The 22,176-nt window shown below is 44.9% G+C and overlaps 1 protein-coding gene across 1 annotated transcript in view; it reads left to right on the top strand.

Moving 5' to 3' along the window:
- Positions 1 to 22,176, top strand: part of Fancc (FA complementation group C) — a 131,119-nt gene that overhangs the window by 17,816 nt on the left and 91,127 nt on the right. Inside the window, exons 2-4 of the mRNA XM_026402001.2 lie at positions 2,034 to 2,269; positions 4,638 to 4,722; positions 8,943 to 9,037. Coding sequence (XP_026257786.2) covers positions 2,105 to 2,269; positions 4,638 to 4,722; positions 8,943 to 9,037 — 345 coding nt within the window. The 5' untranslated portion in view covers positions 2,034 to 2,104. The remainder of the gene's footprint in view (positions 1 to 2,033; positions 2,270 to 4,637; positions 4,723 to 8,942; positions 9,038 to 22,176) is intronic.

The following is a 22,176-nucleotide window of genomic DNA, read 5'->3' as shown; positions in this document are numbered from 1 at the left end:
GTCCACGGGGGAGGAGAAGTATTTGAAACAGTGATGACTACGAATTTGTCCAATTGAGGTTAGACACCAAACCACAGATCCAGGAAGTTCATGAATCTGAGCAGGATAAATATCAGGACAGCGACACCTAGGCATATGGTTTTCAAACTCTAGGAAGGCAACCTGTGAGAGAAGGTTTGTTGCCAGCCTGCTGAGCTGTACAGGCCGCTGTGGAAGGGCCTGCTCGTGGGGAGGCTTGGTGTGCTAGTGAGGGTGGGGGACTGGTGAGCTGGGAGAGGAAGCAAGGGAGGCTGAGGGGTACGGAGCCTCCTTTTGCAGGGCCTTGAGCCTCTGGTAGGGAGTTTGTGCTTTCCTAACACGGAGTTGGACCTCTTTCCATGAAGCTGTGGGAGAGGGGTCATGAGCAGAACCAGGTGCCAGTGCAGGAACACACTTGCAAGAATTGTTTTTGCCTGTGTGGAGAATGAATTGGAGAATTCAAAAGGAAGCTGTGACACTCCAGGAAAGACACAAGGCTGGAATGGTGGTGGCCGTGCCATGTAAGGAAGGGTGCAGTCAAGGCAGAGCACATGGCTTTACTCAGAGGTAGAATCGACAGGTGTCGTGATGGCCTGGAGGAGTGGGACCATGAGAGCTGGGAGGAGCCGGGGCCAGTGCCTGGATGTTTGCCTGATGAGGGCCATTTTGACAGGAGGCATGTTTCCTCCATTGTTAAACACTTTTGGCGTGTTTTCTTTTTCATCTGTTCCTTCTCAAAATTTATAAACTGTTGAGTGCCATTTTCATCTTCTTGGTCTAGTTGTTTGTTTGTTTGTTTGTTTGTTTTTGCACTGAAGCCAAATTGTGCAATCTTCTTAAACTTTGACTCCTTTTCCTGTTTAGTAATGGGAACCTCCTTTGTTGATGTTTTTGGTGTTTGACTAGGAGCATTTTATCTGTTAATTATTGCTGCCAAGGATTTAAACTCAATTGATTTACCACTCCCAGTGACGTCTCTCTTGAAATGAGATTCCTGAGTGTCACCTCTGCCCCAGGAAGAGCAGAGTCTGTGAAAGCTGCACCTGTGGAAGGAGCCTCCCTTCTGGCCACCCTGCTTCCCATGAGGAGACACTGGCTGGGTGGGGGCCCTGGAGTCCACTGACCCAGCTCCCCTGTAGCATGTGGTCCCTGCAGACCCCCTGTGCTTTCTAACCTGAACGTGAGGGGTAGGAAGGCAGACTCAGGAGACTATATTTTCCAACACTGGAAGCTGTGGGAGAGGGGTCATGAGCAGAACAGCATGCCACATGGCACCACCACCACCATTCCAGCCTTGTGTCTTTCCTGGAGTGTCACAGCTTCCTTTTGTCCTTCTCCAATTCATTCTCTACATAGGCAAGTATACCTGCTTACTAAGTGGAATTTATTACATTTTATTAAAATGTGGCTCCTTCTTGTGAATGAATTGAGAGCAAGTGTGTGAAACATATTTTAGTTAAGCAGATTGTTTAAATTGATACAGTGGAATGGAGTCTTTTATGTTTTCTAAGAAATAGAGAAACTGGGAAGAAAATCTGTTAGTTGGTAATACATAGAGATTTATTTCACACCTAAATGAGAAGCCAGAAATGCATACAAAACATAAGAATTTCAAAAACATTTCTTAGGCACCAACTACTATTAAATACCCATGGATGTTTTTGATTTCCCATTACATTAAAATTCTCAAAGGAACTTCATATTCAGAACATTTAAAAATAGCCCAATCTTAAAAAGAAGATTTAAAGTATTATCAGCTGTGCTTTTTATACATAATTAGCACGTGCCTATGGGAACTATAATGACTTCTAATCTAATGATACTGTTCATGATAAAAAGTTCAGATGGTAAGAATCAGGGCCACAGCTGGGTGACACATTTCTGAGGGATTCAGAGATGACCCCAGCATTGAAGGCAGGCAGTTTCGGTCTCTGGAGTCCCCTTCCCCATGGGTGGATCATGAAGGCACTCCTGAGAGAGGCTCTCTGAGTGCGTCCTTGCACCCTTTCTTACAGATCCCACGTGTGCTCAGTCCCTTCAGTGCTGTCAGGCTGCTGTGGAGCGACGTCCGATCCCTCTTTCTGACATGGCCCGGGAGTCTGGAGACCTGGCATCTGACTGTCAGTTCTGGCTGCAGAAGCTCTCTGGGTGGAACCAGGCCTGCACTCTGGAGACCCAGCAAGACACCTGTCTTCACCTTCCTCAGTTCCAGGAGTTCCTGAGACAGATATACGAAGCCCTGAAAGAGGGGGTGAGTAGTGGACCAAAATAGTGAAATTGTTTGATGACATTAGGGACTCCACCAGATGCCACCAGGCCACAGTGCTGTGCAGGGTTAGAGACTCTACTGACCTCGTGCACTTAAGGATTAGAAAGATGAGTTTCCTATGGTACAGCAGACAAGAGCCGGTTTCCTTCTCTGATTTATTTTTATGTTCGTCTTTTCTTCTTGGTAGCTGTATTGTCATGAGACTTTCTGACCAAGAAAGTTTTTATTTTTTCGTATATATGTTTTCTTTTTTACTTTATGCCTGTGTGTACATATTTTAAATTTTTATTTTTGTGTGTGTGTGTGTGTGTGACGCTGGGGATAGAACCCAAGTAAACACTGTACCCCTGAGCTACACCCCAAGCCCATGCCGGTTACTTTTATTTATTCTCAATATTTTTACTGGTACACTGTAGTTGTATATATGGTGGGTGTGGTGTTATGTATTTGTCCATGCTCACTGTATAACTTGGCCAGTATCATTCCCCAGCATTTCTCTCCCCTCCTCCGTCTCCCTGGTTGCTTTCTGCTCTACTCATCTCCCTTCGATTTTCATGAGGCCCCACCCACCACCTTTCTTTTCCTTTTTCCTCGCTAGCTTCCACATATGAGAGAAAATATACAACCCTTGACTGTATGAGCTTGGCTTATTTCACTTAACATAATGTTCTCAAGTTTCATCCATTTTCCTGCAAATGACATAATTTCATTTTTCTTTATGGTTGAATAAAACTCCATTGTGCATCTCTACCACATTTTCTTTATCCATCCATCTGTTGACAGACACCTAGGCTGGTTCCAGAGTTTGGCTATTGTAAATTGTGCTATTATAAACATGGGGACCCATGTATTGCCAAAAAGGCTATTAAGTAAATAAGACTCTGATGCTGGTTTCAAGTAATAAATGAGATTTTTTTTCAAAGCCTTTGTGCCCTTCACATCTTGAAGAGTTTGCTGAAGTGCTTACCCTTTCCTCAGCCCTGTTCTCAGGTGGACTGTCCTGAGAGGTACTAAGATCTGTTCTAATACTCAGACCTGACCGTTAAGATAGTAGGGTCTCTTCTAAAATTTCAAGTGATCTTTTCTAATAAATATTAGAGAAGATCTTCACTACTGTTAGTAATCATTTGTGAAATGTTAAGTTTTCTTTTTGCCAAAATATTTTTTGATTTAATAGATATTTTACGATAGCACATGCTTTTTTATTATAAATATATCATTTGTTTTGTATGTACTTGTAAATTTCAAAAAGAAAAGGCAAATCATTTGCTAATATATATGTTCTCATGTTATGCTTCCCTGCCGTTAATCAAAGAAGCAAGTAGGAAATTTGAAGAATAATTCTCTTTGGAAATCAGAAGGGCAGATACTCTGTGTAGTCAGATGTATGTAACTTGACCTTAACGTGGTCCCAGAAAGTCTGGGCCAGCCTTGGTGCTGAGACACACGTGAGGAATTTACTGCTGCAGCAGCAGGAAATGCTTATCGTTTCAGCTTACCTGCACATTATCTCAGTTGGGTCTTATTTTTGAACTTTCATGAAAGGTAAAGAAGTGGGAAAAGGGCCAGTTGTACAACAGCACTTGTATTTTTTAATCTTAGGCTGTTTTCTATTTGGTTTGTCTCAAGGTTTAGGTTGTTTTAGATTAAGTATGATGTCATTTAGCATACAGCAGTCAAAATTTTAATGAGCAGAGATGGGTATCTTTGGGCTCTGGCTGCTTTCTTTCTTTCTCTCTTTTTTTCTTTCTTTCTTCTTCTTCTTCTTTTTTTTTTTTTTTTTACAAATTCCAGAGTTCTTGTTCCTTTAAACATTCTTTGAAATAGCCTCACTGGAGCTGGATTAATAACGTTCCTTGTTTTGCTAGAGTTAAAAAGCAATATGAAGATATAGGATTATAAAGTTATTAATCACCAATAGTTCTTAAAACTCTTACTCAAGCCAGGCATAGTGGCACATGCCTGTAATCCCAGGGACTTTGGAGACTGAGGTAGGAGGATCACAAGTTCAAGGCCAGCCTCAGCCACTTAGCAAGACCCTGTCTCAAAATATAAACTAAAAAGGGCTGGGGATGTAGCTCAGTGGTAGAGCACCCCTGGCCTCAAACTCTAGGAAATAAACTAAAATAAAGCTCTTATTCAGCCTAAGTTATTTTCAGATAGACTAGCCTTTCCTGACTACGGTTTAGTAGGATGCTTGACTGCTTGTTAGACTGTTCGTGAATTCTTTCCTGAAGATTTTCTCTAATTCTTTTTTGTCTGCTTTTCTAAAATACACCAAGTAAGGAGCATCCAGGCCGCTTCCCTTTGTGGTGCCCTTTTGCTGACCAAAGCTTATTTTTCTTTTCAGGATCCTACTATGATCATGGAAAGATTCCCCACAATCCGTCAACTGTTAGCAAAAACCTGCCAGAATCCTTTTATCTTAGCATATGGTAAGGATCCAAGCTGTGTCTTCTCAAAACACAAACTTGTAATGACAGTTTTAATTTCTGCTTGAACAACATACAGAGACTTAATTATAAATCTTTCTCTGGTTTTCACGGAACATGTATCAAGTGCATTTATTGCTGTATTGCAGAAAGATGTCCTTTATTTTGTGTGTGTGTGTGTGTGTGTGTGTGTGTGTGTGTAGAAGACATGCATGCACACGTGCACACATACCCCCTCCTGCAGATCCATAGAAAACAGGCCTCCTTGAAACAGAGGGCAGAAACTTACAGGTGATTGAAACAATAATTTTTGTCCGTAATCACTTTCATCACTTCATCTTTTTTTAAAAAAATTATTTGTTCTTTTTAGGTATACATGACAGTATTTTGACATATTATGCATATGTGGAGTTTAACTTCCCATTCTTGTGGTTGTACATGATGTGGAGTTTCACTGGTCGTGTATTCATGTATGAACATAGGAGTCTGATGTTGGATTCATTCCACTGTCTTTCCCGTTCCCGTCCCCCAGCACCTCATCTTTAACTCCACGTAAAGTGACTAACAATACCAACTTAATGTCTTTGTTTCTCAAGATAGTCTGTCAACTCACAAACGGTTTCCCATGTTGCAAAATCATCTTTCAGAGTCTGAATCTAGCGATGGCTTTGCTCTTACATGGGGGTGACATTCTGGTTTTATGCAGTTTGAGAAAGTTGAGTCCATGTGGGGGGGTATTCCTTCTCTGGCTTCCTGCCTCATCTCCTGTTTCGTCTTCCTCAACGAGTCACAGACTTTGTGGTCAGGTCCTGTCACTGACGGTGCCTGGGGCCTTGGGGTCAGGGCCTGCAACTCCTGGGATAAGTTCCTTGTGCTTCTCTTCTCCCTTGTCTCCTTCGGTCTCCTTTGAAACAGCATTCCTGGGGTGAGGCAGGGACCGCAGTGTCCCCACAGCCCCCAGCATCTTCCTCTGGTATCGCACTTACTCACTGTTGGATGCCCCGGAAGACTGAATGCCTCTGAGAGCAGGAGCTGTGCCCTCCTCTTTTTCTTCCTAAGGCCTGGCACGGGGCAGAGCAGGCACCCTGAAGGAGCACTTGCCTTGGGCTGACTGTATTATTAGCTCACATAATATTTGCTTTTCAGATTTTTAAAATAAAAGATTAATTGAATTATGTAACAGTATTAGAACCAAAGATAAAATGAATATTCCCCTTTGATATTTTAAAGAATTGAAAAATTTCCCATGTCGATCCTGTCATAAGTGCTTAGAAGAGCCAGGCACTAGTGGCCCTGTGAGCACACACTTATGGGTCACTGCACACTCCGCCCCTCGGCCTCCCTGACTCCGCCCCACCCTCTTCTGTTCTGCCTCCTCAGGCCTCTTCCTCTCCTTCCTCCCATCGCCTCCTTCTGGCTCTTGATCTGCCTTGGCAGACGAGTGAGCCAGCGCTGTTTGCCCACAAGGCCACACTTCCTGCTCTGAGTCTGTGTATTGTAGCGAGGCCAGTGTCTCTCAAACATCTTTGACCAGAAAGGCATTTGTATATATGTGTATGTACAGTCGTGCACATATGTGCTTCATGCATACATGCTCACTCATGGGATCAGACAATTCATGAAAGAATGCTCATTTTTATGAGGAATCTGTTTTCACTGTGCTGTTTAAAAAATGGTATTCATGACCCCAAACTGATTTTACAACCCCTTGTGTAGCATGACCAGACATTTGAAAAACACTGAGCGAGGCTGATGGCAGGAGAAAGGAAAAGAAGCTGTTGAATGACTTCTAGTTACCAGCACCCGTGAGATGCTTTGTGGGTCTAATAATTGCTTTTTAGAAGAAAATTGGTTTAATTTTCCATATAAAAATAAACTCAGGGGAGGTAAGAGAGGAGGTACAGGAGGCTGGGATAGAAGAGGGAGGGGTGAGGTGGTGAGGCCCAGAGGCTAGGGCTGTGAACAAGGAAGAGAGAGAGGGAGAGAGATAGATAGATAGTTAGTTAGTTTATGGAGCCTAAACTCAAAAGATGGCGTTCTCATGTGTTGAGTGGTTCTGCACGCTCAGTTCAACAACTGTATAATTTTTAATTTTTCTCTTTCTTAAAAACAAAAACAAGAAGAGCCATGGAAACTCCCATCCAGCATGTGGGCCTGCCTCTCTTTGCCCAGAGTGGGTGCACTGAAATGCACAGCTAACCAGCTCCCAGCGTTCTCCGCTGTGGTGATTCACAGGCACAAGCCACTGCTGTCCTTCCTGAAGCTACGAGCACTCGCTCCAGGCAGTGGCACTCGCTGGGCAGGCTCCTCCCCAGAGGCCCTGAGATGAGGGCTGGAGCACCTTTGGGGCACTTACAAGAGAGGGGAGACTTCCCGGGGCTCATTTCAGTAGATCTTAGCGCAAACTGAGATTCAAAAATTGAGTGGTGGGAAAAGAAATATGCAGCATACATTTACCACCTGATGTTTTATATCTTGAACTGAAATTCCAGATGAAAACTAAATTCTTCATGTTTCATTTCTAGAGGTTAAGACCGTGACGCCAGCTCTTTCTGTTGAGACAGTAAGCACCTGTTGTTTAAGCTGCTCAGTTGCAGAGGTTGGGAGGGGGAGGCTGGTGAACAGGGAGGGCCAGGGCTGCTGCTCTGCTTGGACACCAGGGCAGAGCTGGACAGCCACGCAGAACTCGGGAGTTGTGTGCAGAGGACATCACTGAATAAAAGGGTTCTCCCTCTCTCCATTATTGCCTTCTCTCTCCTCTTTTGATGTCTTCATTTCCAAATGGCTTGTCTCTGTGTTTTCCTTGTCTTTTTTATTCCCTTTCTCTCACTTTCTCAATGTCTCTCTCCCTCTGCTTCTACCTGGCTTTGGAGATGCTGCTCAACACATTGCTTTGCTCTGGCCCTGGCTGCTGCTGAGTCTGCATCTCACTGGACGGGTCTGTCACACTTGCTACACGAAGCTGAAGGAGCCTAGCATCTGCCGAGGTTAAATCACGTGACTCTTGAAGTGAAGGGATCCCAGGCCAGCCAGTGCCTACTAGTACTTCATGTGGGCTCCTGAAAGCCAGGGGAAGGACAGACGGCCCTCAGAATAGCCCCTCACCTGTTTGTTCAGAGAACTGGTTACTGGGCAGGCATAGCTATGAATGTTGATGGGGGTGGGTGGTAAATTTACCATTAGCAATCTTTGCTTAGTGGTGAAAATACTGAGTGGCGTCCTGCAGTCAGTATTGTGTTCTTTTCTTTACGAAGGAAGCCTTTAGAAGGCTGTTTATTGGACTGCAGAAAATGGGAAGGAGAGTGGCAGGGGATCCTGCCCAGAACTGACTCCAGGTGCCCGCGGCCTCTTTGTGAAGTCCCCGGACATTACTCTTCTCCAGCTCTGGTGCTGATACCTTCAGTTTTTAGGCCTCATTTTTGTTTATTTTTAAAAATTTTTATTTATTTTTATGTGGTGCTGAGGATTGAACCCAGCACCTCGTACATGCTGGGCGAGCGCTGTATTGCTGAGCTACAACCCCAGCCCCTCTTTTTTGTTTCTTAATTGAGTTATAGAATCTCTACCTGGAATGGACTCCATCACCACCCACAGAAAAAGAAAGTGGCTCATCAGATAGAGGTTCCTGCCAAGTGTATGATTTCAAGGTTCAGGATTTCCATCACATTTTCAGTGAAGTTTTAAATTTTAAAGAATAAGGAGCATGTAACAAGCTTCTATTTTCTCCAAATCATTTGGTACTAAAATGAATATGTTTTAAAACAATCCTTTATGTTGAATTTGTTTTTAACAAGCAAGGATATTTTGGCAAATTAGAAAATTAAGAGATTAAATTGGAAATGCTGACTGGCTTGCCTATGGCAGTTATGTTGCCTTAAAAAGGCTGAAATTACTAGTGGTTTGAAATATGAAATGAAAAGCCGCTCTCAAGAAAAGCCCACTTCTTCCAGTTCTTTCCATATTTTAAGGCCCTGTTTGGCTTTAAAAATTGCTGCTGTTACAGAAAGGGACTGACCACACAAGAGCTAAGCCCAAGTGAGCCCGAGCCCACAAGAAGAGGAAACCCGCAGGAGAGGCTTCACACAAGCTCTTGGAGGCCTTCTCTGTGAACTTAGTAGTTTTGAGATTTTTTTCTAAATGATGTTTTAAAAGGATTTTTTTTAACAGTTTATCTTCTTTCCTCCATTTGATAAAACCATTAATTTTAGTTTTCTTTCCTACAGATGAAAGCCAGAAAATTGTAATATGGTGCTTATGTTGTCTGATTAACAAAGAACCACAGAGTTCTGCAGAAACAAGACTTAACTCCTGGGTTCGGGTAAGAGGAAATCTCATTCTGCACTATTTTGAAATAAGATTACTTAAAGGAACAGCCTTATTTTTATTCTTTTTTTTGGGGGGGAGGGGTATTCAGTTCTGTGATGTTTTAGACGCTGTTTCAAGCAGACCCTTCACTGTGGACACTATTTTTGCTCGATTATGAATTCCAGAAGACATTGGCTCGTGGTCAGCATGAACCTCCCCATGCTGACAAGACCTGATGCCTGAGTGGTCTTGAAATGCCACTTTTAGGTAACTAAAAGAACCATTTTTTCTAGCAATTACTGTCTTTCAAAAAATGATTTCTCCTACCAACCTAGTTTAAATCCTTACGGATTTCCTCTTCACCAACTTCTCTGCCTGTCTCAGAACCTATTCTGGAGCAAATCTAAAATTCAGAAGTGCCCAGGGAGCAGCAGTCTCTATTTTGGCTCCCATAAGTTGGTACCTGTGCCAGTAAGCTCAGCGACCTGTCCCTGGTACTTCTACCACTGCAGCTCACACTGTCAAAGCCGCAGCCTGCACACTGGTCCCTTAGAGCAGCTTCCTGGGCTCCCGGTCTGTGTCTGCTTCCTCTGAGGGGCAGGCACAAGTGGGGATGTGGTAGGCTGGCCATGGCTGCCCCACCACCAGTATTGTCCTGCTGCCTTAGCCGAGGACTCCGCTCAGTGTGCATGTGGTTCAGATTAGCTGCTTGGCATCACGAAATCAGCCAGCCGGCCTAATCATCCGGTTTCATCTATCAGCCTGACTGGTGATGTCATTACCTTCACTGCTCTTGACGATGCCTTCGTTTCAGACAAAATTGCTACTAGAGATGACAAAAACAGTATTTGTATTTCTCTATTGGATTCAAAGAAGAATAGAAGGAACACTAGAGGTGAAAGGGATTGGGCAAGAAACAAATACAAAATCTAATTGGAATTTGTGTAAATGGCTGAGGAAAGGAGAACTGATAAGTGAAATTAGAGAAAAAGGAAGATGTAAAACAAGGCTATGAAAATAGAACATGTGTTTAGGCTTTACTTTTTTAATTGTTGCTTTTATTGGTGTCTGATATTTTAGAGACTATTTAATATGTAATTTTGCATGGGCTGACTCCTTAAATTCTAAACCAGGCCATCTAATAAAGAGTTTTCAAGGTGACTCTGTGAACTTTCTTCATTTAGCTCATGACTTTATTAGCCTATTTAAAAATTTCTAACTTCAAGTTTATCTTTGTTTTTTCCTTGTTTAGTACTTGTCTACTTATTAATAGGCACTCAAATTGAGTGTAGCAAAGGGAGAGAAAATTAAAACACTTAATTGCCACCTTAGGGAACTCACTGACTGGTGGCCAGGTCATGCCAGGACAGTGTGGTTGGGTGGTTGGTAAAGCTGTGTATAGGTGTGATGGTGACACAGGGAGCACTTGCCCAGACATGGGGGCTTTGAGACAACGCCTGTGGCGGGGGTGGGGTGGGGTGGGGTAGGGTGGTACGGTACTGGATGGAGGTGCATAGTGCTGCCTGGGGTGGGGATCTGTGGGGTGCAATGAAGCATGGAGCTGGGGAGATGGACCTCAGGTACCACTGTAAGGAGTATTTATTTTATCTTAAGGGTGGTAGGGAGACCATGAGAGTATTTCAACAGAGAAATATGGCCAGCTGTGAGGTTTGGGTATTAACAGCTCTTTGGAAGAGCAAGAAGGTAGCACTTTGGGGGTTTTTGCACAGTTAAAGGTGAGAAATCATGAGTGCCTGAGAAAGACAGAGAAGGGAGACCATATTTATACCCTGTTTTATTAAACAAGGTAAAATCCAAAATAGATCCTGGCAGCTTAAGAGCGGCTGTCCTGAGGTGTGGGTGGAGATGTGCAGAGGAGAGTTGAGAGTTCCCTTCTCGGAGAGGAAGCTGACAGCTGATGGAGGGCTGGAAGTGAACGGTGAATGGGGAACATGGTGTGGGAGCCTTGGGTGAGACCAGACCACCCAGACAGGAAGAGGGGCTCCAGAGAAGAGCCTTGGATCCCTGAGGACGAGTCCAGGGACAGGAGGGAAGCAGGAGCGCCTGCCTCCAGCAGTTCCCATTCCTGCCCAGTGCTTCTAGCAGGGTCAGCAGAAGTAAAGTACATGCTCCTATAGATCTTCTATTACATTATAAAATCCTACAAAAATCCAGACCAGTTCTTTTTTTTTGTTTTTGGTACCAGGAATTGAACCCAGGGTCACTTAACTACAGAGCCACATCCCCCCACAAACCACCCCCCTTTCTTAATTTATTTAGAGACAGAGTCTCCCTGAGTTTCTTAGGGCCTCCCTAAGTTGCTGAGGCTGGCTTTGAACTTTCAATCCTCCTGCCTCTCTCTTGTGCCATTGGGATTACAGGTGTGTGCCACTGCACCTGCCCTAGATTAATTCTTAAATTTGAAAATGTTATCCTGGGTTATCTTTTTAACACAGAGAAGAAATAAAAATTCTGTTTGAGGCTTGGATATATGTTGCCACATGTTACTCTGGAAATACAATGATAAGCTTTTTGGAGTTTCACTGATACTCAGAATGTGCCATCAAATAACATGATCTGAGTGGCTGTTGTTACAGAGACTGGTTAAGGTCAGAGGACCCTCTCACACCTTTCAGAATATTTGATTCTTGAACAACTTGATTTTACTGGTGAATGCACGGAACACATACTTTTGAATATAGACGGTTTGCCAGGGACTGTGATAGAAGCTAAGGACAGAGCATTGAACCTGAAAGAATCTGCTCTCTTACAGTCAGAGCAGAGTTTCCCAGGCCTGCCAAACTTAGGGGAAGCCTTCCTCCCTGGGTAAGAGGGTCCCACTGCTGTTTCTCACCTGGATGAGAAGACACAGTAGGGTGCCATGAGCAGAGGGCCGCAGGGCTGTGCTCTGTCCTCTGTCCTCTCAGCAGGCAGTGCTGAACAGCGTCCAGCTGGCTTCAGTTCTTCTGTTTTCTCCTTCTTTTTAAACTTTTAAAATTACAAAATCTAACAAACATGCAGAAAAATGCACAAAGCATAAATGTCAAGCTTAACAAATTGTTGCAGACTAGGAGCTGGGGTCCATTTTGCCTGGCTTCTAGATGCTTCCTGCTTCCTTCCTGCTGGTGTTCCCCTTGTTTCACCCCAGTAGTGACCACTAACCTGACTTTTATTTGTATTGCTTTATGTTTCTATCACTGAATTATGCAGTCTGGCTTGTTTTGTTTTTTGTTTTTGATAGAAATGGAGGAATACAGTGTGCATTCTTCTGTGTATGATTTATTTTGTTTAATACTGTGTTGCCAAGATTCATCCATGATGTTGGGTACGTGATTTGTACATTTTAGCCACTCTAACTTTGATGGGAATTTGTTTCCAGTTCGAGGGAATTCGGGTCAATCTACTGTCTGAAGCGTGTGTTTTATAGACAGGAGAAATGGCAGGGTGTGGGATGTACATATCCTAATTTTACTGGCTCATGCTGATTTTCCCCATGGTAGTGGCAGCAGCTTGAATTTCTATGGTCCACACGTGAGGGTTCCCTGTCACCTGATCCTGTCAGACTACCAAGCCTCCGGTTACCCTGATGGGCATGTGCTGGTGTCTAGCATGGTTTTTGTTTGTTTTTCCTGAAGTTGAATTTTGATTTTGTTAAATCCCTGTTCAAGTTTCTTAATTGTTTTCCTACTAAAATTTCTTTCCTTGTTGGTTTGTAGAAACTCTTTATGTGTGTTGGACATAGGTACTTTTGAAGAAACCTCAGTGTGGCAGCTCTTGGTTCCAGCCTGTGACCTGTGTTTATGTTCCTTTACTGTCTTTTAAAGGAGACATTTCCCTTTGAGGTTAGCATTTTACATCTTACCTGGGGAATGCTGTGCTCCCCGGCCGTGTTACTTTCCTTGTGCAGTTCTGGGGTCCCCCTGCAGCTGTGCTTGTGTGGGCAAAGGTCAGAGTTGGCTTTCACACTGTGTCCCTGTGGCCGCCCCATGCCCAGCACCACTGGTGGGAAATCACTTCCCTCTCTCTGTATGTTACCTTTGTCATGAGCCAGGTGTCTTTGCATGAGCAGGTGTGACCCTGAGTCTCTCCCTTGGTCTTGTGGTGGTTAATTGTATGGGTCAACTTGACTGGACCATTAAGTGCCCACGTGTTTGGTCAAACATTATTTCCGGGTGTTTCCATGAGAGTGTCTTTGGATGAGAGTAAGCTGTTTCCATGAGAGTGTCTTTGGATGAGAGTAAGCTGGTAGACTGAGTAAAGCAGGTAGCACCTCCCTCGTGTGGGTGGGCCTCATCCAGCCAGCCCCAGTCAGTCAGTTTGGTGAGACTTCAATGGCCACTCTATCCTAGGACCAAACGTATTTTTATCAGCTTTATTTAGAGTCACCTCTGGATGGGATTGAGGTGCAGCCCCCAGGAAGGGGAGAGGTGCCAACCTTCCCTTCCTGTTTGCTCAGTAGTGTTATTTTTAGTCTCTGACTCCTTTGCAGGGATCTCCTGAGCTGGGCTTCCCGTGGGTAGCCCCCCCAGGAGCTGTTCCCTGCTGGTCACTTGGAAGTCCCAGTGTGTGAATGAGAGGGAACAGGGACTCCAGGGAGCCTGGCAGCCCTGTGTGCTGGACTCCCTCCTCTTTCCTCAAGATCCACTTGAACCGTTTGTGGCCTGTGGCCGTCTAACATCTGGACTCAGGAGGCAGTGCCCATTAGGCAGACATCTGTCTTGTCTCATGCAGTCTTTCCAGCGTCGTCTTTGTGCATCAGTGGGCGATCCAGCGTGCCACCTGGTGTCGCATGCCCCGTTACCATCCATGCGCCACCTGTGTGTGCAGCTTCTCCTGGCCTTCTTGGGACCTAATGACTTTCCCTTTCCCATTCTGTTACCCCCTCCCCAGGCTCCCCGCCCCGGGGTCTTCTGCGTCCTGGGATCCTATCGCAGAGACTGCACCCCGCCTGGGGTTTGTGCTTTGCACACATTCCCATTCCTGAGCTTGAGGTGCATTCTGACTCCTGCCAGCCTGGTCCAACTGGGATACGATACCCAGAGAAGTAATGACCATCCTCGTCCACGTTTGGATGCAGTGTGAAAAGGAAAGTCTCATCCTTCTGGAGGGTGAGGAATAAGAGACCATAGAGGCAGGTGGAATTCAGGGGGCACGTCCTCTCCACAGCTCCACACTGTTCTTACTTTTTAAATAACAAACACAATGCCACTGTCTTTTTCTGCCTCAATTGTATTTATTTGACTTTCTACAACCTCTTTTTTTTTTTTAAATGATTAGTTGGTGATTGGATTTTCACATTTAGGTGGTAGTAGATGTTCATTCATTGCTTTTCCAGGGTCTGTCCCCCTCCTCTTCCACCTTCTTAACAGTACCTTCAGCTTCCCAGCTGTCAGTCATTATCTGGGGTGAGGGTTATTCTTGTGAACGCCTGTGGTTGGCGGTTCTTGGCTTAACCAACACAGACTCTCCATTCCCTGGGAATGGTGATAGGTCAAGATGGGCGTATAGTCCAAATTGGGCCAGTCAAGGGCAGTAAGATCCAATCTTGTCACTTGTTTGCCTAATGGGGGCAATGGCGTGTCTCTTTCCTAACGAATGTGAATTTTAAGTTGCCCATGCTCCAGAAGCTGCTGTCAGTCACTGCAGGGCATGAGATCAGAGCCTCCTGGAGAACTGGAGTCGGTCTTGAGGAAGGAGCAGGGAAAAGAAAAAGAAGAAACAGGTCATGAGTATGCTGCCCACGTCACTCCTGCTGGACTGGGTCTTGCAGTCCATTCCCTTTTCTCTTGGAGCCAGTTTGATTCAGGACTTTGTTCCTTAAAACCAAGAGCATCTTGAGACAACAGATTCGTTTTGGGCTTACTAAACTATTATTTGTAAGAGTTTTGAAACTTAAGGTCATGATGTAATTGTGGGGGATAGTCGTATTAATTCAAAGGCCATATGAATAAGTAGTGAGTTAACAAAGTGAAGGTGGTCATGGTTTTATAAGAATTGCTTTAGTTCAGATTTGATTTGTAGTTCATGGTTGCTTTTTCCACCATAGCTTGTTAGGGAAATTATCTGTGTGGGAGAGAAGGCACCTTCTGCCCAGCCTTAGTCTGTTTTATTCTTTCACACAATCCCAAAGTAAGTTCATAATAAGTTGTCGCCTCACACTTATTTTCACTGTGGTAGACTAAAATGGCATAAACCCAGTAATTGAACGTCACCATAAAATCTTGCCAACAGAGAGCCAGGCCTGCAGGTGACACCTTTGTTCCATGTCATAGCTTACTGAATAATAAAGGACTGGCAGATAATTTTTAAAAAATCTTTTCCTTTGATTTGAATTGCATGAAACCTCTTTTTTTTAGTTATTTATGAACTCTCTATTCTCCACATTGGGAACGTTCAAATATAGTGTGGCCTTGATATTATTTTAGAAAACTTCTTTACAGTCACCTTTCAAAAACAAATATGTCTTAGATATCTTGTGGACCTGGTTTTTACTTTTGCAAATATTGCATGGAGGCCATCTCAGAAAAGCAAAGCACCAGGACAAACCAGCGTTCTATAAATAGTATTTTATATGCAGCATTCAGAGGTTCAGGCTTTAAACCGAAAGTAATACAAGGTCAGAGTGTTAAAATGGAGTTATGTTACAACACCGGTAGCAAAAAATCTGATGAGGTTAAATAATTTGTTTTGGTTTTTGGTCCTGGGGATCAAACTCAGGGGCACTCTACCCTCATCCTCCGTACTTTTTATTTTTTATTTTGACACAGTCTTGCTACATTGTTGAGGCTGGCTTCCAACTTGTGATCCTCCTGCCTCAGCCACCTAAGTTGCTAGGATTACAGGTGTGTAACCTCCTGTAGCTAGGTTAAACAGTTTTACTCCAAAATTTTGTCCTTTGTTCATGCTTGAGCCAGATGCAGTGCAGAAGGTACAAGGTGTTGTTCCCACAGAACCTGTGAAACCAGCCTTGTGACCTGGTGAAACCACTTTCTTATAAGGAAAGCCAGTAGACTCCACACTAGATGACAGCTAGTCTGCTTCAACCAGGGGTCCAAAGCTCACCCAGCATGTGTGACCTACATTCATGTATTAATTGAAAACCTGAAGTAATTAAGGAAGGAACCATCTGTCTCATGTTTGTCACTTACAGGACGTTGTGCTCCACAGAGTGGGTAGACTCTTTGCTTATGGAAGGCACAGCATAGAAAGTTACCGAATGAATTAAATGTAATTAATAAGTTAGAATTTTGTTCCTTTTCTCCCCAAATGTAGACTACCCAGAGTTTTATGTTTTATTTTGATGTGACTGTTACCAGGTCACATATGAAAAGAGTCAAGAAAGAAGTATAAATCGGTGAGCCAGGGAGTGAGCTTGTGGGTGTGTGTGCACGCAGAGCCCCAAGCCTGCATCTCCAGGACGAGCTCTCCCCTGAGCTCTGCGCACACACGGTCCATCCGTCGCCCCCACTTGAATGTCCCTGGGCATCTTAAATTAGACATGTCCCAGAAGAACCTCTGAAATTTCCCTGGAACGTGTTCCCTCTATGGCTGTTCCCCTCCTTAAATGCAGCTCTGTGCTGTGGGTTTCTCAGGGTGGCAGCCCCGGCTCCTCCTGGGACATCTCTCCGCCTCTCTCTTCCGGTCTGTCAGTGGCTCTGTTGACTGTGTCCGTGATGTGTGTCCAGATTCTGACCACCTTCCCCCACTCCACAGTGTCCCCTTCTTCATCTGCAGCACGCTGCTCTCCCAGGGCCATGGTGGGATCCCTCCTGTCTCCCTCTCTCCCTTGCTCTCCTTTGTCCGAGCCAGGGACCCTTTTAAAAGGATCTTTGCCCAGACCTCTCTGGTCCTCTTCCACCTCATTCACACTGCCACGCAGAGTCCATGCCTGGCTCACGAGGCCCTCCCGTCTGACCCCGCCACCTCACTGGGGGACTTTGCTCCAGCGGCCTGGTGGCCTCCTTGCTGGACTCATGCACTGCCCACATCTCCCTCCTAGGATGTATCTGCCCTTCAGCTCTTCCTCAGAGAGCCGCTGGCTCCTTGGGCCCCCTCTCCATCTCAGACACTCGCTCTCCTTGCTATGACTTAACTTTTTTCTTAGTGCTGAGGGCCTGCTGACATACTGGTAGTTTTTTCTGTCTCTCTGCTTCCTCCCAATGGGGCTAGAAGTTTGGTGAGAGTCAAGACCGTTTCTGCAGCCTGGGCCTTTGCCTGGCACGTAGTGAGCGCTCAGTTGTTATTTGCTGAATCCGTCATTCCACGAATAGGGCTTTAGGTAGCAAGGTCGGTGTGGTGCTGGGGAGGGAGGGATGCCTTCCAGGTGGCAGCCAGGGAAGGAGCAGACAGACAGCTTGGATGTGGTGGAGAGGAGGGGCTCGGGCCTGTCAGGCTGGAGAAGAAGACACTGTGGGGAAAAGTCAACTAAGGTGAGAAGAGTGGTTTGGTTAGTGGCAGCTTTTGGAGGGCTGTTTCTGCCAGCCTGAGTTTGTTTATCAAGTAGTCATCTAGGGTGGTCAGTGAAGTGAAGCTGAGACTCGGCAACGTGGAGGCACAGTGTGGAGGTTTGGGGAAACCAGTCCCTCTGAGTTCTTCTGAGGGAGGAACCAGTTGAGAAATACCGTCCCAGAGACAGTCGTCAGGAGTCAAACTGCATTCTCTTACTCCCAAAACAGATTTTAAAATGTGGCTTGCGTCTGTGGTCCAGTGGACCCCTCTGGATTCTGTAGGCAGACCTGCTAGGCACAGGGAGCTGACCCTGGGAGCCCTGCCTGGCCAATGGTGCAGCAGTGGACTAATGGCAGGGGTGCTTTGGGAGGGACAGTTGGGCACGGGAGGGGCAGGAGGTGGGGTGTGCAGAGGCAGGCGTTTAGCACCACAGGTGCGGGCTCCACGCCAGTCCTCACTCTGCCTCCAGGCCCAGCACCTGTCAGTCACTGGGATGCAAGGACTATGGGGCATGGTGTCACCTTGGGGCGGGGCAGAGACAGTGGAGGGTTGATCCGGCTCTCACATCACAACGTCTTTCACCAGTATCACAATGACTCCTCCCCTGCTTTTTCCTCCCAGGGAATGAGGTGGACATTCTGTCCAAGAACACCAGGTCTCTTCACGAGTGGCAGTACCATTCCCCGGGAGTGTCAGGGCAAGAGGAGGCAGAATCCCTGGAGAAAGCCCCAAAGGATGTTGGGAGCGAGGAGCAGGTTGGGCAGCCAGCAACTGCCACTCTCTGCCCCAGGGCACTGGCTGATGGCACAGCACACAGAGCCAGGTCTGATCCTCCTGCACGCTCCCTGCGGGTGCTGTGCCTTCACATCTTGGGACCCTAGTTCAGGGAGTACAGTGCAGGTTGAGTCCCCTGCTCTCCGTTTGTCATGGAATGGAAGTGGCTGGGACTAGACAACCAGGAAAGAGAAGCCCTGGCCGATTGCTTTATGATTTTGTAAATGTCTCCCTGGGGCTTTGGAAAGCTCGCTGTCATGCTGTGGTCACAGGCTGGGGCTAAACTCGGCAAGTACATTTAGTAAATGGACAAAGTGGCATCTGCTACTATTAGGCATCGCATTTTTATACCACTGGATAAGTTTCTCAGCGTTGTGTAGTTCGCAGTTGAATGTGGTATTTAGCATTTTGTCAGGCTCTGGGGAATGTGAAAATCGCTGCTCTTCTCACTTCCGAGCATTTCAGGTCCCTCAATGAGATCCACCTCTCATTCCGCACATGCAGCCTGAGAGGGAATGTTTTTGTGTCCGTGGATGTGCGTGTTTGGGAGAGTGTAACTGTCTCCTGAATCCTTAATGTAAATACACTGCACTTCTCATTAAGTTTCCCAAATGAAAATTGCTTCCTTTGAAGGGGTAAAGTAAGATTTCATTTGTGCTCCTGGCTAGGTTTAGTTGTTTGTTTTTTTTTTTTTAATTTGTTTGGGTTTTGGATCCCCACCCCCCCCCCCCATTTCATTTAGATGGAGTCCAGCTTATTATGGCTCTGAAGTGTATCAGGTTGTTTTTAGTAAGTTGCCACTCCTCACGTACGCTGGATCAGGACCTTTATTGCCAATTAGGCACAGGATGTTTGAGATGCTTACTGATGGGCTCCGGATGACCTGTTTTATGTTTTCAGTTTGTTTTGTTTTATTTTTGTTTTATGATCATGTTGGCCTTTCCATTAAACTATAACTTTAATTGAGTGGGCTTAGTTAATAGAACACTGACCAGATCCCCTTCTTTGTCCTCCAGCTCTGCCCGGGTCCCCCACCCCACTTCCTGCTGTGTCCCAACCTTAGTCTGAAGTGAAGGGAATTGTTAGGTTTGTGAATTGCAGGTAGATTATGCTCTTATAAGGCATGAGCTCTTTGTATTTCAATCTGAGTTGCCTGGGTGGTGCTCCTGGGGACACTTAGGGGTATATCCCAGGGAAAGGTAAGTGTAGACAGTCGTGTCTTCGGGAGGAGAAGGGCCACTGCAAGGATCGTATGGATGTCGGTGCCACACCTTTCCGAGTGGCCCACCCTCTGTTCTGAAGTCGGGTCCTTCCCAGAACACATGTGCTTCTCCTTAGGGAGCTGCGTCTCCTCAAGGGCTGGCACTGGGAGCCCAGGAGCCAGGCAATGGAGCTGGTGGCTGTAACTGCTTCACTCTCTGACCTTCAGATCCTTAGGCCTCGTCTAAGTTTGACTCTTGTTCCCAAGATCTGGCCCTGTTTAATATTGACAGCATTGGAGCGTCTATAAATTACAGCATGGCTGAGGAAACAGGAGTATCTCAACTTGTAAATCTTGATTTCCAGGCCTTTTAAAAGCTTTGTGGTTTAAATTATCTCTTGCTGTATGGTAGACACAAGGAGTACTCATAAAAATTCTGGCTATCAGAAGACTTTGATAGCTCAACAGAAACCACAGCAGAGTAACCTCAGATGAGTCACTACTTCAGGAATCAGAAAACCCACCTTGGTCCTGGCTCTCCAGTGAGCTCTTCCATAAATTACACACTCTAATTTGCATGTATCAACAGGAAGATAACAGGTATTGCATGATTCCACTTATATGAGGTATCTAAGTCATCAAACTTAGAAATAACAACAGACAGGAGGAGGCAAGTCAAGGAATAGTGTAAAGGATAGAGTTTTAGTTTTGTTGAATGAAAAAGTAGTGGAAATCTGTGCACAACATTGTGGATAAATTTAAACTGGTGACACACGCCTATAATAGCAGCAACTCAGGAGGCTGAAGCAGGAGGATCACAAAGTTGAGGCCAGCTTCAACAACTTAGCAAGGCCCTAAGCAACTTAGTGAAACTCTGTCTCAAAAAATAAAAGGGCTGGGGATGTGGCTTGTGGTTAAACACCCCGGGTTCAAGCCCTGGTCCAAAAAAAAAAAAAAAAAAAAAAAAAAAGAAATGCTGCATTATTTGTTTTTTTAACACAATTACAAAATATAATTTTTTTTCAAAATTATAGTGTTACTGTTAATTGAATGCTCAGTGTGTGCCATACATCATCACTAAATATTCACAGCTCATGAAGGGAAGTACTGTTACCCTGTTCATAGATGAGGGAAATTAGAGTCCTTCACTAGCAAGTGAATGGCAGACCAATTTGGGCCTCGGTGTGACTCTAAAGCCACTTGAAAAATACATTATCACCAGCCAACTTACAGCCAGGCTATCTCCAGGGCGTTCCAAGAGTCTGAGGTACCAGGAACCTGGGGAGTCCCAGCAAGTGAGGAAATAGCTACTGTCTGGGTGTCAAGAGACTACTGCCCTGTGGTGAGCGAAGGCTGGCAAGCGAGGCTCACCTGTGGACCGCAGCAGCGCCCACTGCTTGTGGAGAGCCAAGAGCGCCTCAAGCCTCAGGAAAGTCAGGGTGTTTATAGGGATCCTTTCTGTGAAGTGGCTTGATGGAGAAGGAAGGACCGCCACCCTTTCATTTCATTTTTTCTGCATTTTTGAGTTTTCATAGCAAGTCAATATTAATCACATTAGAGGTTGAATTCATGTCTTCCCAAATTTTTACTTGCTGAAATCCTGACTTGCAGCACCTCAAAATGTGGTCTTATTTGTAAATAGGATCATTGTACATTTGCTTAGTTAAAATAAGGTCATAAAGGGTTAGGGCAGGTTCCCAATTCATTGTGATGAGTGTTCTTATAGGAAGGGGAAGACTGGATATGGAGACGTGAGTCCAGGGAGAACACACGTGAAGGTCCAAGCAGAAGCGGGGTGGTACTTCTTCAATTCAGGGGACCCTAAGGATTGCCAGAAACCCCCAGAACTTAGGGGAGAGGTACGACTCACACAGGAACCAGCCCAGATGACACCTCCCAGTTCTGCCTGCATCTCTGTGGTCCATACTACTTACTTGGTGGTACTCTGTTACAGCAGAACTAGAGAACTCATATAATCTCATGTAATATAACATGAAAAGTTAAAAAAAAAAACTCAACCATGGCTCCTGGGAGTTTATTCCAAGCAATAGTCAAATTAAGAAGGGATCTTTATTGGTGAAGATGTTCATTGTGGTAATTTTAATAATTGGGTAAAAAAAGAGAAGTGATCCAAATGTTTAGGCATTGGTGAATGACTAAATTATAGCACATCTACTTGATGAAGCATTGTGTTGTCAGTTTGTGTGGCCCACGAAATGTGGAAATTGTGCATAGCATGAACAAAAAGCTGGGTGTAAAATTATTTCAACAAAATGATAACAGCTGTGCCAAAGACACATTCAGAGTAGAATCAGAAGGGATCCTAGAAAATGAGACAGCTTTATTAGGATAATGAGATCATGTTTTTCCTTTCAGTGTTTGTTTCTTTTAATTTGTTGCTTTTAAAACACAGAATTATGCTAATATATATTGTGGTTATAACATTATTTTTTGAAATCATCTTTACAGAGGAAACTTTACATTATCATAAGATGTACCCCGTTTCAGTGTGCAATTTGGTAATTTTGACAAGTGTATGAATCTTGACATCTGCTATTATAATCAAGAAACAAAGCACCCTTCTCGTCCCCAGAGATTCTCTGCTGCCCTTCTATAGTCAGCCATCTCCCAGCTCTGGCCTTAGCTGGCCACTGATCTGCTCACTGTCACCACTGCTTGGCTTTTTCTTTTCTGTAATTTCTATTAACAGATTAATATAGTATATATGC

The sequence above is a fragment of the Urocitellus parryii genome, chromosome 13 (assembly GCF_045843805.1).
Source record: "Urocitellus parryii isolate mUroPar1 chromosome 13, mUroPar1.hap1, whole genome shotgun sequence".
Lineage (NCBI taxonomy): Eukaryota > Metazoa > Chordata > Mammalia > Rodentia > Sciuridae > Urocitellus > Urocitellus parryii.
The sequence above is the reverse complement of the archived record's forward strand: the minus strand, read 5'-3'. Positions and strand labels throughout refer to the sequence as shown.